This window comes from Haliaeetus leucocephalus, unplaced genomic scaffold (genome assembly GCF_000737465.1).
Source record: "Haliaeetus leucocephalus isolate CR32 unplaced genomic scaffold, Haliaeetus_leucocephalus-4.0 Scaffold145, whole genome shotgun sequence".
Classification (NCBI taxonomy): domain Eukaryota; kingdom Metazoa; phylum Chordata; class Aves; order Accipitriformes; family Accipitridae; genus Haliaeetus; species Haliaeetus leucocephalus.
The window spans coordinates 1455751-1475508 of NW_010972581.1; the positions used below are offsets into that span (position 1 = coordinate 1455751).

Below are 19758 nucleotides of genomic sequence, written 5' to 3' on the forward strand. Positions count from 1 at the left end.
TGCATGGCAAAATCAGCTCTACTCTTCCTATGTGCATTTTAGCAGTGTGGAAACTCACTGGGGATGGGGAGATTTCCCCCACTGTCCAGCAGACATGCCAGAAGTGCAGTTTTGCTGAGAAAGGAGACCTAACCAGTTAACAAATTTCATCAGATGAACTAGTGAATCAGCTGAATGCTTCAAAAATGTTCATACAAAAATCAGTATTTTCCAAATTAAATGTTTTCATTTTTTGTTCCAAAAGAGTGGTTTGTATGAAAGCTGACTTTGACTTTTTCATATGATGTCATCTTTTCATTAGAGTAGAAACAAAAATAAATAGCTTGGAAAAAGCACATCTGAGTCATAACAAAATGTTTCATTGCCTCTGACCCAGCAGTCCCAAAATGTAGTTTTTCTTGGGCTTTTTTTGTTTGTTTTCAGAAGAAAGAAACAATAACAAAAGCATGTACTGCTGTGGTTTTGGTCAACCTTAATCTTTCTGTTTTCTCCCCATTTTGTCAACCATGCAGCTCCTTTCCTGCAGGGCTAGGCATGGTGCTGTACTCCTGCCCGCTCTGCCTCCTGAAGCACCCAGCTTATCTTGCTGTTCACAGCCACCATAAATCAAGTCCTCAACTTCTTGCACTTCATATATCTGACTTCAGAACCACCCTGCAGAGACAAGCGACAGCCAGAGAGAATATGGACCATTCCCTGAAGGTACTGTGGTGCCTGAGCTATCAGGCAGCACAGTTCAGCCTGGACACCAAAGATGTGGTTAGAGATGAATCCTCTCTCAAGTGTCCATAAAAAAAACTGCCACAACAACATATGTTGCCTTACTCTAACCATAGTAAATAACTCATCTCCTTAACTCGAATGTTACTGAAATAGCCTCTGCACAGATTTCAGTTTGTAAATTCTGGCTGGTTCCGTATATCACTTCGCATTAACTTATTCCACTTTACTCCCGGGGAAAGAAAATACATTCAAAGTAGGTTTGTAGGACTCAAAGCTCTAGTCTCCTTTGTGACTTTCCTTACCAGCATTCAGTAGTGTCCTTTTCTGCGTTACAGGCAGAGTTTTCAAGCATTTAAGGAATCCTGGTCTTCCATGTGTTCACTTGCAATTTATTCCAATGATGAATGCAATTATGAAAAGTGAAATCACACATATTTGCTGGAAGACAACAGGTATTTTCAGCATTTTTCCTGGTTCCCTCCAACAAATGTTCTGACGTTTAGATTTATCGAGCTGTGTTCTTATAATAGCCAACAGGATTCAGTTAATAAACTTCAATAAACCTCCCTATTAAATTTCTCTCAAATAGGTTTGTTGTCACTTGCAGCATCTAATCTATTCATTGAGAAGCTATTAATACTGACTGCAGTGAAATGGAGTTTCAGCAAATGAGGTTGTTAAGCTCTGGGCCATCTTCCGCCAAATGAAACATCCCATTCTTTGCCCCTTTTTTTCCTTCCTTTCTTCTGCAACGATTTCAGATGACAAACCTCTGCTGGATTATAATCTGCAGGCCATGATCAAAATGCACAGCTAGTCTACATCAATTTATAAACATTTGCCCACTTGCTGATTGCTTTCTCAACTGCCTGGAGCAGAAATGTTGTCCCAGGATGGGACATTTCTTTTTATCACCACTACCTCTTCCAAGGGTTTATACATCATTGTACCTCGACTATACAAACATGCGTTATCCCTAATTGTTCCTGCTTATGCTTATTTCTCACTAGGCCTGAGCTCTTACCAAAGATGTGCAGAAAGCCCTGCCTATGGTGGAAATTGGACCATACTTATAGGAATCTATATAAGCAGCCACGCTTTCTTCCTTCCTCCTTCACAGTCATCATATTAAGATTGCTTTGCAGCAATACTCTGCTGGATCTAATACTCCCTAAAGCCTGCTCTGATTTCAGAAATTGCCTTGCCCTTACTTTTCCTCTTTAAATCTGATCCACCTAATGACTGAACTTCCAATTATATGGCTGTCAATCCTAAAATCAAAGCCAGTTCATAATATCTCCCACAGGAAGAATGTCACGTCACTCACTGAAATCACTGCAACAAATCTCAGCTAACTCAGTCCCAGGCAGGAGAGAGGCAAAATAAACCAGAAGATAATCGACAGTGGGTTTCATTTTGCATGTAGGCAGAAATAGGAGTTAAATTCCCTAAGTTTTGATTCCTGATGCAGAAAATCATAATTTTCCTGGCATAATATGTATGGCTGATTGACAAAAAAAAGAGGAAAAAAACCCCAAAACAGTAGAGGCAATTTGCTAGTCCAAAAGAATGCCGAGTTTCCCTTACAAACATAAAATACTCCTCTGCTGTCATATACCAGGAATTTCTCTCTACTTCATATGTGATTATCAGGATGGGTCGCTTTGGGGCCAGATGCTGACATTTAGCCAAACCAACAGTCACTTAACAGGGTTGCAGAGATTTATGGCTTGCAAACAGCAATCCCTCCTGGGTGATTCGGTGCAACTGCACGTGGACTACTCCCTCCAAATATGTCCTCCATCTGGATGTGTGTAGTTTGTAAGGGTTACAAGAGGCAACAGAAGAAGCAGAAGGGCATGGGGGATGAAACCAAAGAGCTTCATCAGGAAATCCCCAGTGGTGGTCAGATGGGGAAGTAAAGGAACAGCTTCCTATGCTGCGTAAAAAGGAAATTTCAAAGTCCTGTTATAAATCAACCATGCTATTTCTTTTGCAGGCCCTCCCTGGTGTTGTGAGCACTGCTACAAGCATCCATGGTGATGGGACAGCAAGCACTCTTGAGCACTGATCCTCCTGGTGACAAGCAGAAGCCACAGTGCTTGAGAAACTGTGGCTGAATGAGATGCTAAAAAACAGCCCACAGGTTTGCTCTGGATTAGCAGAGAGATGCCGCCAGGGACTGTCACCCTGCTTCTCGCCCCTTGATTTCCACAAAACAGCCAGGGGACATTTACACACCTCTGAAAACCATTACCCCCTTCTCAAGTGGCAGCCTGGACTGGCAAGGAATAGAAACTGAACTTGTAACTGTACTCCAGAGGCAGGAGGACAGTGGCATTGCAGTTGCTGTTTGTGGCTGAACCAGAGGCCTCCAGGCTCCAGGACTGATGAATCCCTTGAAACAAAGACTAAATTTCCCAGGACTGAGGGCTTTGCTAGCCAGTGGGAAGAGAGAAGCTCAAGGGCAAGGATCGCTACCTCCCTCAGGTTCATGCAGCCCCTTGCCCCTGCTGACTTAGCAACGGTGAGCAAGGACAGTGTTAAGCACTGACACCTCTCAGCACTCTGCAAAAAGGATAGGCTCTGGGGAAAAGTGCCGTGTCTTAGACCTGAAGCAATGATGACGAAGAAATGAGATTTGCACATTGGCAGATGATGGTCTCTGAATGGTCACAGAGGCTGCTATCCCTACCAGGGCCATCCTGGGCTTGACTTTGAGAAGTCCTCTGCATTTACCTCCAGAAAACCCTGAGCATCACTGAAAATGGAGCACAAAGCACTTAAACCATCTCCACCAGGAGCTCAGATTTAAACAGATGCACCTCTTGCTCCACACCACATCCCCGGTCACGCAGTGATGGCACTCACAGGAGCAAAGTGTCTGCAGGACACAGACACTTTTCTTTAGTCCAATTATTTCTGAACTGCTTAGTGCTCAGAAAAAAACCCCAACCAAAGTATTTTTATACCCAGGAATATTTTGGTGACTTCCCTCTAAGCATCTGCAGATGCATTTATGACCAAGGAAAGCAACCGCAGGTACCTTGGACATCTGCGCTGAATCTGCCTGCTCCAGTGCCACAACAGGAACAAGAATAAAAGAAAAAAAAGTGATCTGGCAAGCTTGAAAACATGTTTAAAAATTGCAGCGGTCATCACTAACGCTGCCTGCCAACTTGTATGTTCGTACAGCCACTACCTGCTGATTTAGAATGAAAAAATCCCTACACCATAAAACCATCTCTCTGAAAGATACGACATGAAAACTGACTGACTTCACAGGAGAAACTGGGGGACTGTTTGCTGCCAACTGTAAAAAGAAAACAAATGGAAAGAAAACAGAGAAAGTATTTATTCTCTAATATTTTTAAGCCACAAGAAGAGCCATTGGTGTTACTCAGAGCAAGTAAGAAGTGTTTAGACAGACTGTGATAGATCAGTTGATGGCGCCCTCTGAATATCCTGTCAAGATGAGTAGAGGCGTTTCCACATCTCCCAGAGCTTGGCTCCTTGCTATTTGTTTTATATGCAATATAAATTCAGCAGAAATCTGACTGTCACGCCGGTCACATCAATCCATCAAGGAGCGAACGAGCATCTTGAGAAAGACTGACGCATGACAACAGTAGCGCTTCCACGGTCCAAATTTCCACCCGCTCTCTGCTTTATCTAGGCATCGGCAGCAAAAGGTCAGCGTTGCAAATGGGCTACAATGAGCAGCAATTGTTCTTTGAAGTGTACCATGAATGGGGTTTGAGACACCCAGGGGAATCTTGATTTTCCTTTTTCCATTTTGCTCTTTCCTTTTCTTTCTTTTTTTCTCCTCATCTGCTTGTCTCTCCTTTTAATCACACGAAACTCTACCCTGTTTTCAGTGCTGTATTGCCAAGTTATGTCCAGACCATGGCACCCACCACCTCTGCAGACAGCTAAACCAAAGAATCTTCATCTTGCAACACTGAGACACATCCAGCAGCCCCCACCTCTGAGCAGAAAGGGAAGATTTGGGGAGAGAGACCCAAACCTGACTCACTGCAGTGCCCTACTGCTAACCCACAGCTCCCATCTTCTGGAGTGAGTCTCCTATTGAGAGAAAGAATTTCACCTTCTACTGTGTTTTCTATATAACTGCTTCTTAAAAATGCAGGATAATATGGCCACCTGAAGATAATTTAAAACTTCACCCAGCCTCCCTGCAACACATACAGTCGTCCCTGCTGAGTTAACAGTGCAGATACGATTTCAGCCTGCAAATCACAGCTTAATTATATTTTTGGGTGGGTGGGAGGAATTTGATGGGAGATTTCATTTAGGAAACAATCAGGTCTCGGTTGGGTTAGAAATCAGGATATTAATGTTCTTCATTTTAATTTTCCTCTCTGACTCAGATTCCCACTGTTTGAATTTGAGCTCAATTTGTTCTGTTCATTATGAAGAAATCCACATGAATTTGACATTAAACTGATTATCTCTGAAAACAGTAGCAATAATTTTCCGTTTTCCTGTGTACATTTCAGATTAAGTCTTTGTGGTTGATATAAAAACGCAGGGGAGAAATAATAAAGCAAAGGGAAATCAAGTATTTATTCTGGAGCGCTACTTAGAAGCTGAGACGTGCAATGACACTTATGCATTTGGGAAGAAAAAGTAAGGGGCAGGGACAAACAATAACCTCATTTCCATTTCCCATTCCAGCCCATTTGCGTGGGAACAAACAGGGAGTGAATATGGCTTTCCTAGCCAGGAATAATATCTGGCATGCCAATACTGGGGATCTTAGGGATTTGTGATGACTGTTTGATGGAGTTTGCTGGCAAGGGCGTGCTCCCTCATGAATGGACCCTTAGGGCCACAAGGATGAATTCACCGTCCTGCAGCTGCCAGAGGTCATGGGGTCCAATCCTGCACCAGCTGTCAGGGTCCTGATGACTCCAATAGGCCTTAGTGGCCCTGATGAGACCCACTGGGGACCCACACCCGCTGGCAGCCCTGGGCACCCAGTCCTTGCCTTGTGTCTGTCTCCTGGCTGGACCTTGGACCCGCGTTGTAGCCCAGTTTCCAGCCCTGTCTCTGTCAACACCTTCTGCTGCTCTGGGCTGGACCCTGGACCTAGTTCATCCCCTCACCTTGTCCAGAGCTGTGGATGGACCCTGCTACCAGCACCCAGCTGTGCCTGCTGGCTTAGGCCCCTGCAGGACCATGCCCTGTCAGTGAGAGCATGGCTTGTGCTTGATTTTCCCTCACCTCCCAGCTCTTCTCCCTCATGAAACAGCTCTGCTCTTACAGCTCCCTGATGTTTCTTGTCCTTCAGACAAGTGGAGCAGCAATGTAGACCTCCAAGAAATCCCTCCAGGAGACCTCCGTGGAGGAGGGTGTTCGGGCTGGTGTACAGTGCTTTGGGGGTGAAGGGATATAAAGTATATATGCATACAGCCAAAACACAAGAGGTGCACATACTCCTGTTTGTATAGCAAGATCGTTATTGGAATAAACTATTAAACTTGCTGTCTAGGTTGTAAGCTGAGACTCAAGAGCATTACAGCGGGAGTACAGCACTTGACCCAATGCAACAGACTTCTGGAGTAGTTTCTATTTTCAGAGAAATCTGGTGGCTTTACCCCTACCCCATTTATTTCCCCAAAGAGGGAAAAACCATTAAGATACAATAAGCATTTGCCACAACTGAAGATATAATTCCCCTTATCTGCTAACTTGAATGCATATACATAGGTCCATCAGTGCCTTTTCCTATAACAAAGCACTGCCTCATACCAGTGACAAACTCTGTCCCTGATGCTTTCCAGCCTCACCAAAACAAGGAACACTCCTTTCTTTAACAGATAACTCCAATTTTTTCTCTGGAAAAAAAAAAAAAACCCCCCCCCCCCCCCCCACCCCCCCCCCCGCCCCAGCTTGAAAACCTGAAGGGTAATAAAGTATCATATAGTTCAGGATGTTTTTTTTTCTCTGCCAGCTGTCTCATATCCAAAGAGAGACTGTAATTACTGTATTACCTCTCACCTAAGACATGGATAAAAATAGGCTGGAGTCGCATGGCTGTTTCATGCTCTATGACTGCTTGTTTGCAAGGCTGCCTGAGCTATCCAAGTGCTTTTTGACAGTAATGCTCCAAAGGTGCAAACAGACCTGTCCCTCATGCTCCTGAGTTGGCCACTTGGATGTACCCAAAGTTCAGGCCCGTGCCGTACCATCAGAGCCCAGCAGTGCTCATGCTTACAGAGGTCCCCTGCAATCCAATCCTCTTGCCATTAGCACCGTGCTGAGAGACATCCCGATTTCTCTTGCTGGCTCCATCCATGGGTACAGCACTGGCCCATGATTAGATTACCAAAGCACAAGTATAGCAGACTTGGAATAACAGTAATGCTCTTAATTGCCTTTAATCTCTAGCTCTTTTTAAAAACTGTCCTTAGCCCAAGTACCAAAAAATCTGCTGTTACAACCAAGCAGCCATCTGCTCCCCTTTCTCCTTATGAACCTAACACAAAGGAAAAACTCTGTTGCTTTTCCTTCATACCTTCTACTTTCAAGCCTTCAAAGTAGTAAGTTTTAGCAAACAGTCCATCCTACATGCATGCACCCCTTTTGGTCCAGTTTTTCAGCATTGCATCCAAGTGCCTGTAACAAGACCACTTACACCAAACACCCTACAGGCAAAGGGAGACTTCCATTTTCTACTCACAAGGTGATCAGCTTGGTTCAGATTTTACAGCCCTGCAAGTTTTCAGCACTGGGAAAAGAAATGTAGAGCACAGGGTGGACGTGAAACAGATGGCAGAGCTATCCAGCCAGACTCATGGTGGGAAAAATTGGGCAAGGTTGCAGAGTGGGAGTGCAAGAACCAGGAATTCCCCTGGATCCTGAAACAGACTCCATGACCATGGGGTGGACTGGCATGCTCTTCATTTGACAGTAGAAGAGGAAATCCACGGCCAGTTTCTGTTCCCTTCCTCCTGATTTCAGTGGTATAACAACCCCAAATCCACACCATTACTAATCCATAATGAGCAGCAAGGGGAAAAGAAACCTGAAACATTTTGAACTAATCTGTAATTAGATGTTACCTTCAGGAAATATCTGAAATGGTTGTGTATATCTTAGGAGTCAAAAGTGAGTATAGCTTTCATTACAGAATCCATTATGTCAGGCAAGTTTGAGGTTATGCCTGAAATTCCTGGTATGATAAATGAGAATAAGAAAAATAACATTATGGCCAATTACTTTGGGGGGAGGGTAGGAGATAAGAGAGGATCTGGAGCTGAAAAAAGCCATAAGCAGTTTGGTATCTGCTAAATCAGAAAAAGACAGTTACATGTCTAAAGAAGGGAGGCACTAGCACAGACACCATATTCCAGACTGGTGCCCAGGAGCTTCATGGAGGAAGAAGAGGGGATGGTATGGTATAGAGAGATGCCTGTCATCATACAGGAATATGGATAGCTAGAGCAGTCTTGCCTGGGATGTTATCAAGCTGCAGGGGACTGCAAGTACTGTGAATGCGATCAGGGAAAAAAAAAAGGCTTAAAGGAGAAAGTACCCCAGTTGGAGGATGTCTCCCTGCTTTCTGCTCCCATGACAGAAACATGAAAACTCAGCACTGGTCCAGGACACGGAGCAGTGGAGTCAGGCCAGGACCTGGAGGATGGGGTGATTCTGGGGAGAAAGGATCATTTTCTCCCTGTTTTAGAAAGGGTCTGCTCTCTGCAGGCTCTGGGGAAAAAATACAGGCACACAAAGAATGTTTAATTCGGGATAACACAGATACTTTCATGCAAAAGGTCTCTAGGCTGGGAGGGCTGGAGAGGGACTTCTGAACAGGTATGTGAGCCTGTTGTATCAACCTTTGGCAGGGAAAGCTACTAACCATATAATTCAAGGCTCGCACTTGACTCCTCTGAGCTTTTATTGCACACTTGTAAATAAAACATTAATGAAACAGCTCCTTTAAAGCTTGATATATATTAAAATATTAAGAGGAAGACAAGAACTGTGAAAACCGCACTGCCCCACTGGTCTGTTCAGGCTGCAGCTCTCTCTAGAGAGATTGAAGAAACATCTTATGCTCTATGCAAAGCCCTACGACCACAAATGTTTCTTTTCAGCTGGAATAAACAGGATAAAGTGTGAAATATCTGGGGCCCCATGCAGTTTGGGTTACTGTTGATGTCAGGTGTATTTTCCTAGCAGAAGTGACCACCCACTGCTTTGGAGATACTAACTCCCAAAGAAATGTTTTAACCTCCATTTTGCAGATACGTCTGTCTATGAGAAAAGAAAAAAAACGACAACAAATACTGTGCCTGCCTGCGTGAAAAAGAGGGAGGATGCCCCGTATAATAGTACAACTTATTCAAGTCAGTTAAGTGTCCCACCTAAAAGGCTTCCCTTCCAAGACAGTTATCAGCCTGCTTCTGTAGTCAGCGGAGAGATTCAGGCCCTTCGGGTGATTCATCTCATCCAGTGTTACACAAGGAAAATAGCTGGATGAAATCTGCTTTGAAGATGCCTCCCTTGACAGTTCATTTCCCAACTGACCTTTAAATAACAGGCACATCTAGTAACAGGCTCTCGCCACACTGAGATGAAGATTGCCCACTTGAAACCGCTTCACAGCTTCCCCAATTTATGGTCATACTCCCTTCTTTGCATGGAAAAAAAAAACCCTGAACTGAAAAAGGAGAGATGCCTTTCTTTTGCTGACAAGCCCAGAAGATCCTGTTTACTAAAGCATTGCCCTTTGTAGCCTTGGCTGCATCGGCGAGGAAGTCAACTTCTGCGCTAACTAAAGCAGTGAGCGTTTCATGCACAACACATTTTGGTTTGCAGCTGAGATGGAGCGATGGATGGCCAAGGGAAACAGTGGTTCTTGCTGTAACCTTTGTGCGACAACCGATCGCCCTGTAAATTAGCCGTGGAGAAGTCTGGCTGTAGCTCTCCAGTCTTTGATGCAAAGCCAGAGAGAGACGTGAGGGCAATGCATGTGGATACATCAGGCATTTGCAGTAACGGCATCTTATAGCCATCTTTATTAATGAACCTTCAGTGTAAAGTGAAAATATCCTGGCACAAAAACCACCAGAGTGGGTGGAGGGGGAAAAGTACATCTCCATGTTAACTACACTGTCTTCCCCTTGGCACTGATTTGGGTGATATATATAATGTTCAGAGAACTGAATCATATACCTCTAGTTCCCCAGCACTCAGTAGTCAATATTACTCACAGCACAGTCAAAATCCTTCAAGCCTATCCTCAGGCAAAACTCACCCTAAAATCAGTAGGAACTCTGGGTGAATAAAGACTGAATAAGAACCAAAGTCCCAACTCAATTATCAATTGAGCTTTGCAGTCTAACCATCAGGACTGGAAATAACTTCTGATTTTCACCATCATGAGAGAACAGCTGGGCCCAGTAATCCCAATTCTACCCCCTCTTAATTCCAGCATCAACTGGGCAGATAGACAAAACAGAATTTGGCATCTGGTTGCTCAAGGCTAAGCCATAAAGTAATTGTACTGGAAGAGAAAGAAACTCATCTCTGAGGCTCTTTTTCTGGTATACCCTTACCATCATTTTCCTGCAACTCCCTGAAAAAGACTTTTTTTTAAAAAAGCTGTTCAGATTTCCTCCTGTGCCAGGCACCACATTTTGTTTGGCATATACGTTTCTGATAGCCTTTCCTCCGCAGATGTCTATAAAGTTCACATCAGTCAGTTCTTCAAACTAGGTATATTAACATCAACGCAGACAATTTTGTTCCAAGCACAGTTTTTTCTTACGTCTATGCTCTGCTGTTCATTTTTGCTTCTGTAAAGATGACAGTATTGCTACATACCCAGGACAATCAGGACTCCTGTGATGCTTAACACAGGCTGTACAGTGCCATAACGGCCCATTTTCACCATCAGCAATGAGGCCTGATACCACAGCAGCTTCTGGCACTAGCAGTTTGCTGAGGGAAAAGGGAGATTTCTTTTCAACTTCATTTCATTTATCTTTTTTGCTTTTCCTAACTCCCTTCCAGAAATGACAATTCTGGAAAATGCATGTGTAAAAATAAAGAAAGAAAAGGAAAAAAGGGCAACAACCATCACAAAACCTCCTCCCAGTTATCATTGTAACATTTCTTATGTGGGAGTCCAGTGCCGTTCAAGGGGAGGGGGGGAAGGAAAGGGGCAACACATTTCAGACTCCTTAAAGCCATCACAAGTTAGAGATATGAAAAACAGTTTATAATTACCTCTGTTGAGTGAAGCTGAACTGTTTATATCTCCAGTAATAAAGGAGGACTCGGACTGCTTTCGAACTGTGTCATTCCACATCCTACGAATCCGGCTCTGAAGAGGGATTGAACCACAGCAGGTAATGAATTTTTAGCAGCTGCAGATAGGTTTCTTTGTGGCTCACTAAAGATGGCTATTGGCATGTCTAGCTCAGGATGAGACTTGTTTCTAGCCAACTGTAAGCAAGCGGTTGCTGTTTTGCTATAACCCGCCTCGTGCATGCCAGACCCTGCCTGCCTAACTTCGTAACACAAACGCCTATCTCAAAGAAGTAGTGCACAATTGGATTGCTTACATCTTATTTTAAAAAAGCAATAGAAGTCACATACAAGAGCAACCCAGACCTGTGCGAGCTACAGAGTTACCAATACAGCACCAAATAATGGAAAAATAACTTACACACAGAAGCACGCATGCTTCCTGTACTATCTGAGGTAGCCTGGGTCTTACTTTTTGTGAAGTGTAACAGAAGCCTTGATCTGTGTCTTGGTGTCCCTGAATGAACAGAAGCATTCTATAGCTACTACCCATCTTGGGGAATATTTGGGGAAAAAAAAATCCCCCACAAATGAATGAACTTTGTTCACCTACTGAAAAATCTGTGATGGTTTTGCCATCTGTGGTATAGCTTCTGCTGCCGGGGAAAAAGTTTCTTGAATATGTTGGCCTTCTGTTTTGTTTCTCAAATATGCTGTGGAGTATCTACCTCTGTTGCTTTTATGACACTGTCTTGCTCCTCCCCAACTAGACCTTGCAAAAGATCAAAAAATCAGCCAATACACATCGTGCGAGTAGTTCAGCCACAATCCATGTACGAAGATGACTGGGGAGCCCACGTGTCCAGGAGAAACTCCCTCACCTCACCTCTCATAGTATGACGAACATTTCCCACGGCTGCGTGAAAGTGGTGCTAGGCAGCGTGGGGGATCAGGAAGGCTGGTTCCCACTGTGACAGACCATGTTTTTCCTAATTGCTAAAAAACCAGTGCTTCCTGTAGTGGGATCTTAGCCATGTGAGATCTTCCAGGGCTTGCTCATGTGGTCACAGCTGAAAAGGGCCTCCTATTCTACTCATTAACTATGTAGTAATGGGATCTCCTTATCATGCATTAGCCCTCTATAAATGGAAGCACAATGTGACACGAAGCCCATGCACTTTTACAGCAATTATTTTTCACCTGGGCACTTAATCCATTGTATTTCTCTGACATGATCCATTGTGGATTAATTATTCTGCTTCCTAAGTGCTTTTCAGAGAAAAAAAGGATCTTAGGAATTTTCTTCCTCGTGGACTTCTCCATTTGAAAGTTAGGAGTCAGATGCTTTCAACAACTCTGATCTCCATCCGCTCTCCATCAGCTGTGTGAGGTTTTTCCTGCCTACGATAGGTCTCAGGCACTTCCATCCTTCCAAGGACAAGCTTCTGCAGGTGATATAATCTTCTTTTGTACCTCAAACCTTGCCTGCCCTGAGGAGACTGCGGCCAGGAGACTCAGTTCACCCTCAAAAGGGATTGTTTTCTTGTGCTGAGACTGCCAAGAGGAAGGGCCCATTAAAGTCAACTCTTCACAGAGAGGAGGGCATCTACCCAGTAGCTAACTTATGTAAAACCAAAGGCTTTCAAATCTGGCACTTAAGTGTTGCTGGATATAGTGAGTTTTGGACATTATTGATTACTGTGGGATTTGATGGCCTACTGGAGAGAGTCTCCATATTCTATTGCTGTTATTTGCCCTGCATAACATCCAGACCTATGTAAATGCCAAAGTGGAGCTCTTGGATGACATCTCGGAAACCGTTGAAAATAAGTAATAATTTGCTCCAAGACATAAATTGCAAATTAGGTTTTCCTGGGAGGTTATAAACTGTTACTCACTGCATGTCTTTCATAATTTAATAGTGGAACTGTCATGTATAATTACTTCCATTAGTAATACTGAATAAATTTGTGTTTGGTTTCTATTGATTAAGAAGTAAGCTTCTTCATTTTATGAACTGTTCATCCATAAATCTGCATCTGTACGTACAACTTAGCTTCAAAATTGGTAAGTGCACAAACTATACAAAACCTGAATTTTCAGGTGACCAAAGTGTAACAAAGCCAGTAACTTAATAAGATAACCTGACCCCAACGGATTCTCCTAAAAGGTCTATAACCTAAGGCAAATTGAGTGAGGCAAGGAATTGATCAAACCACCGAATGCCAGAAAGCAAGCCCTTTCACTATGAAGGCTATTGCAAGACTCTTCCAGTCTTTTTTTAGCAAGAAAAATACTTGGTTGTTATAGCACCATTCCTATACATGGCAATTGCGGTGACAACAACCTTCAGCTCGTGATTAAAGGACATACTAGGATGCAGCATAGCTGACAAAATGCTCCCAGCTCCTGATTCCCATTGAGAGCAAGCAGGACAGCTCAGGTGATGGCCACCCACCTGTCTCTGAAACACAAATTTGGGCTTTTTATTCTCATCACAAGTATTTAGAAAGTTCTTGGAGAGGCACTAATTGCCATCACATCCCAAGGGAAGCCACCGTGTTGAATTCAGGTCCATGAGGGAGGGAAATCTCTGTGGGTGCACTGGGGAGAGCCCTGAGGCAGCTCCTTGGGCCAAGAGGAGCCTCCCTCCCAGGATAGTCACGAAGGGGATTGGCACAACAGTGCAAAGCACTGGGACATGGGCAAGAAGCATGGGTTACCTGTGAGCCTGTGGAATATCTTCCAGGTGTCCGTGACCCCGAGGTTTTTCCTGAGCCAATAGAGCTCTCTGTACTTTTCCCACTACAGCAATGCGTGCGCAGGCATTTTCCATACTCTTTACGTACCTAGGCAAGGAAAGAGCAACATCAGTTAGCAGGCAGCTCCTTCTCCAACCCACCGCCTTCTGATTTTCAACACAGCCCCTGATTTTTCCTCAGTGGTTCATTAAAATGATAGCTGTTGCAGTACACAGGGAAGAAGCCTATTACACCTTGCAGCTGAATGCTCTTGATACGTGAGCTCACCGTTTATGATGGCGTAAGGGACTGCTTTTATGCAGCAAAGCTGCTCGTTGACACCAGTCGGTTGTAGCTTCCTCTGAGGCGCATCAAAGGAGCACAGGAGAAACTACAGATACACTATTTATGACTGAAAATTAATATCCTCATAGATTTGATATAAACTAGCATATTGGCTCATGAAGGTACTAAAAGTTATTGCTTCTGGCAGGGGACTAAGAAAAAAAATTCCAAAAGAAAAATATAAGAGCTATTGATTTTTTAATTTTTTTTTTTAATTATTTCTTGCAGTCAAATTGAAACTCGAGGAAAGTGTAGAGCCAGCAGCCCTAGAGATTATATTCCCAGTGCACAGGAGTGGCTGGAGCCTGCTTTCCCACAGCACCATGCAAGTCAGTCATGTTTTAAATGGGAATCACAGTCAAACCGGGCCAACTCCTTGCCTGAAGTAAAGCTGTGGCACCTCCTTTGCTTCAGGGGAACTATGCTGACTTGTGCCAGGGCAGGATCTAAGTTTTGACTGAGCTTCAGGTGTGACTTTTTATGGGCAGCAATACCCAGAAACTAGATGGGACAAGACTGAAAATGAGCAGACTGTACTGAAAAGCCAAAAGCAGGTCATGTTGCCCACTGACAAAAAAAGAGGCCAGAAAAACCCATGCATGTCCAAAACACCAGTTGAGGTTCCTTGGAGCATGCGGTTGGCCATGAAAATTTGCCAGACTATCTATGAGCATTTCAAGACTCTGTGAAACAACTGTTTAAATAGCAAATTACAGCTTTTTCATTAGGCTCTTCCTTAAGCGCTTGAGACAAACACAATACCACGAGTGCCCAATATGCTCGAGTGCCTAATCAATCCTTTGCTGAGAGAAAATAATTCAATTGCTTTAATTAGCCACCCACTGCTTGCTTCTCTGCAGCTTTTCGCTGATTTTCTAGTCCATGATAGATAGGAAAGGAAAGGATTTCTTTTCTTTTTTTTTCCTCTCAAATAATTCCTCCCTCAGCTCTTGGGTCAGAAAGATGCATCCACCCCACAGCAAGGTACCAGCTGCATTCTCCTTCCCTCTATGCAGCCATAAATCAGGAGCGATCCCACAGTCATCAGTGATGGTTTAAGGGTGTAGACTGGCTTGAGACAGAAAAGAGAACGGTTCTTGTATGCCGAGTGAGCACCCTGACAGCCACGGAGGCTGCGGTGCTGTGCTGGGATGCTGGGTTAGGGACTAACCGTTTGCAAGGTGCATTAGAGGCAAGAGGATGGACCAGTGAGAATGGTGCCGAAATTCCAACTCCTTGTCAAAGAGGCACCTGCAGGTTTAATTAGTGACGGTGATGCTTCCTACATTCTTATTATGATCTTGCCTGGAAACTTTCTTGCTGAAAGTTTTTGTACCATTAGCAGGCAGTTGCATCTTGAAGCTTTTAAGCTTTTTAAGATGCACAAATTTGAGATGAAATGACAAGGACATAACTCAGAACCCCAGAAGTCTTCCTTTGGTTTCAAGAATGACATTTTCGCACAGTTCTGCAGATCCTTCCAGTGGCATCTCTCGCAGAGCTCACTTGCTACGATGAATTTTGCTTACGTTTTCATAGGTCAGATCTCCCTTCCCTGCATAGGAAAATGCGGGTAACACAGGAGCAAGCCTGGGACTCTCGGATGGAGAACAGACCTCAACATGGCCCTGACTTTACCCAGTAAACCATTTCACCAAAAGCCACTGGTTGCACTGAGAAACTGGGATCCAGATGTATCCATTTATAAACTCTTCCCTACATTTGTATGTTTGTATGTTTCAGCTGGGATAGAGTTAATTGTCTTCCTAGTAGCTGGTACAGTTCTATGTTTTTGAGTTAGGTATGAGAAGAATGTTGATAACACTGATGTTTTCAGTTGTTGCTAAGTAGTGTTTAGTCTAAAGTCAAGGATTTTTCAGCTTCTGATGCCCAGCCAGCAACAAGGCTGGAGGGGCACAAGAAGTTGGGAGGGGACACGGCCAGGGCAGCTGACCCAAACTGGCCAAAGGGGTATTCCAGACCATGTGACGTCATGCCTGGTATATAAACTGGGGGGAGTGGGGGCAGGGGGACCACCACTCAGGCACTGGCTGGGCATCAGTCGGCAGGTGGTGAGCAATTGCATTGTGCATCACTTGTATATTCCAATCCTTTTATTATTACTATTGTCATTTTATTAGTGTTATCATTATTAGTTTCTTCTTTTCTGTTCTATTACACCGTTCTTATCTCAACCCACGAGTTTTACTTCTTTTTCCTGATTCTCTCCCACATCCCACTGGGTAGTGGGGGAAGTGAGTGAGTGGCTGCGTGGTGCTTAGTTGCTGGCTGGGGCTAAAGCATGACAATATTGGATAAAGAAACTGCCCTTTGAAACCAAGATGTACATAAAAAATTATCAGCAGACATGCACAGAATTCAAGAACTCTGTAACTACTGAATTTCAGTGGAGAATAAAATGGTTCTTAAAAATATTTATTACTGATTGTCAGAGGCTGTAAGTTTGATCTACATATGCACACAGAGATTTTTATTTTGATTTTTTTTTCCCCAGAGTTTACTTAAGTTACTCCACTGTTATCTTGCAAATGTTAATTGGGGCATACTTCAAGTTCCACCAAGAAGCACTTAGTGTGTGCTTGCTTTGAGGAAGATTTCCAAAAGCCCACCAAGGACCAAAGCAATACAAAGGCTAATGAACTGTTGCAGAGCACAGGTCGTTCAGTTCTTAAAAAAGCAGGGGAAGCAGCCCCTGCTACGTACCATCAACCCATATATGCTGTTACAGAAGGGGGTGATTTCTTGCAGGGACTGCAAATGAGGATGTAAAGCTCCATTGTGCTGCGTGCGCTCAGTCACGCGAGGACCCTCTGGATGCTCGTGGAGTCGCTCCCACCTCACACTGGCATATGGGAAAGGAGAACCTGGCCGATAGGAGGCAAAGCCTTTTTACAGGTTTGCTACCCTAAAGCCCTGCAAACTGTCAGCTGCCTCTTCCCTTGCCTGTGATGCGCTCCTTGTCGCCAGCGCCCCAGCTGCTGAAATGCCACTGCCACATATCTTCGTTATCACCTAATTCCCCCGCATCTTGCTGGTTTCCAGTCTAAATACCACCCTTATTAGGTGCACGGAGATAAATCTGCGTGAGACGAATTCAGGGCACACAGATGATGTCATGCTGCAGTTGTTAGGCAACAAAACACCCTGTTACCACCTCTTTTGCCGCTGGGAACTGTCTGTCTTACCTTTTTCTGGAGGACACAATGGAAAATGAATATAAACATTCCCTGCAGAGAATTGAATATGGTGAAGAGATACGCCATGATGACTGTGCTTTCATTAATATACATGAGTCCGAATGCCCAGGTCAGTCCTAATAGGCAGAGCAGGGCTATTGCACCTATAACCCAGGACCTGTTAGGAGAAACAAAAAAAAAAAAAAAAAAAGGGATTGATTTTTTCATCTACAAAAGAAGGCACACATCTACAAGCAGGAAGACTTTGCCTGTGGTTTTAGCAAAAAGAAAACAGCATATCAAAATGAGTCGTAGGGAGTTTTGTCTTCAAGCTGGATGCAGTTTACAAATCTTCAAGCTTGAGGAAATACATGGAAATGGAAATGTTATAAGCATAGAAATTTATCATAACCAAAGCATATTTCCTTTTTTTTTTAATATGTAAAAGCAGTGTGTATGTAAATGACATGTAGATGCTATTTTTGCAAATGGCAGGAAAAGAAAATAAACCAACCAAAACAACAACTCTAAATGTCACTTTTTTAGCATCCACTGGTTTCACCGGGGCAGAAGTGCCAGCTGGATTAGCTTCTTTACGCTTAACACCAAGACACATGTATTGCTGCATTTTAGCTAGTCTCCCATATGCCTGTAAGCCAGATAAACAACTACAAGCAGGTGGGCAAGCCCTCACTGCTTGCCAGATCGGCTCCGCACAAGGAGGCTCTCTGCAATGCTGCTTCACTCTTCTTCCACCCTGTGATGAGGGGAAATATATATACATGTATAGGCGCTCACACACCACATTTGCTAAAACAGTAGCTGCTGCCACACTTCTGCTTGGAGAAAAGGAGGGGCAATCCTTCTTCACATTGGCTGCAAAACTAAGAGTATCGCTTGCTCCACCCTGGGAGGGAAGCAGAAGTAGGGGTGCAGCCACTGCTTGGTCCCAGATGTTGTTCAAGCAAATATGGGTTTCTGCTTGCTTTCTCCCAGCACCCTTCTGCTTGGACAGACAGAGCTGGGGACATGGGACGGCTGCTGCATGTTATTTTTTTCAGTGCACTGTCAGGAAAGCTGGAAGCTCTGCTGGGATAGCAGGAGAAGTATTCCATGTCACCCTGCTAAATAACATTTAGTCACCTGCTAAATTAACTTCTCAGACACTGATCTTCCAATACCAGGACATGAGATGAAGTGTGACAAGCAGGATAGGAACTGGATCCTGCTCCTAGGCATCTCCCTAGTTTCCACATGCTAAATTACCTACAACTTTAAAGGGATTGCTGCTGCACAGGGGAGGGAGTTAACTTCTAGCTGGGGAGCACAGCAGGAAGTGCATAGCAAGCAGCACTGTGAGCATCCCTTTGCTCTTTCTCCCTCAAGGCCTTGTTTTTCTTCTGTCTTCCCCTGCTATCGTTAGGCGGAACATCATAAAAGTGAATGCAATGATACCCAATCTTTGCACCCCTTCCTCACTGTTTAACGCTTTGGTTCCCCAAAGCAGACAAGCCTGCAGCCAGCCAGCACCTCTGCTTCCTTGTCCGCCCCAAAGCAGCCTGGGATGCTGCAGAAGGGCTTGCGGGGACAAGGACCTGCCTACATTTCTAAGCCACTTTAGCCTTGTAGAACTTTGGCTGGGATTTGGGCATATTTGGGCTACCATCTGCTAAGCAGAGCATGGGGCAAGGGAGAGAAAGACGAAGCAGCAGCAGCCTCGGCGAAAAATCAGTCCTGCAGAGGTCAGGCAGGCAGTCTCCACTATGGAGACTCCATGGCAGCTGCAGCCTTGAATCCTCCTTTTAGCAGAGCTTGTCACAAACAGAAGCACACTGAAGTTGTATTCATGTTTTCTGTTGTTTTTTTCTTTAGGTATTAGAACGAAAATACAGCATTAAGTCTTCCACTGAAGTTTATAAAATATGTATTACTTAACCACACAACCAGAAGAGCTCCCTAAGGTAACCGCTTATTAAGGCAGTTCTTTAAAAATCACTATTATGTATCTAGCAGACCAGAACAGCTCCTTTGAAGCATTTCCAGTCAATCCTGCTAATAAATATTTAGCACGATGCAAATTGAAAATGCACTCTCAAAATCCTTCAGAAAGGTAGCCACTAGATAAAGTTTACAGCTTTAGCCGCTTGGTGTATTTTTCTCCCTGAGATTCCACCATCAGTGAGAGTACATTATCATCTTAATTGCATGTCAATTTAAAAAATAAAAATATTTTTATTTTCCTTAAAAAAAAAAAACAAATGAAGTGGAAAACACTTTTTCCCCCTCCCTCTTCTCTTCTCCTCCATGATTAAAAGCTTCCTGCATTTACACAGTCTTTTAAAAATGATTCCCAGGATATCAGAAAACTATTCTGCTCTGAAGCACAGCCAATTCTTGAACGCGACTAAAAAGCCTTTGGTTGCAGAGGTGTGCAGGAGCGAAACAGTTATTTAGTGGAAATATGCTAC

General features: G+C 43.9%; 1 protein-coding gene across 1 annotated transcript in view; it reads right to left on the reverse strand.

Annotated features, from left to right (window-relative positions):
* LPHN3 (latrophilin 3) overlaps positions 1–19758 on the reverse strand; it is a 273474-nt gene that overhangs the window by 11756 nt on the left and 241960 nt on the right. Inside the window, exons 20-22 of the mRNA XM_010561460.1 lie at positions 17300–17468; positions 13731–13856; positions 10987–11083 (exon numbers count right to left, since the gene is read on the reverse strand). Coding sequence (XP_010559762.1) covers positions 10987–11083; positions 13731–13856; positions 17300–17468 — 392 coding nt within the window. The remainder of the gene's footprint in view (positions 1–10986; positions 11084–13730; positions 13857–17299; positions 17469–19758) is intronic.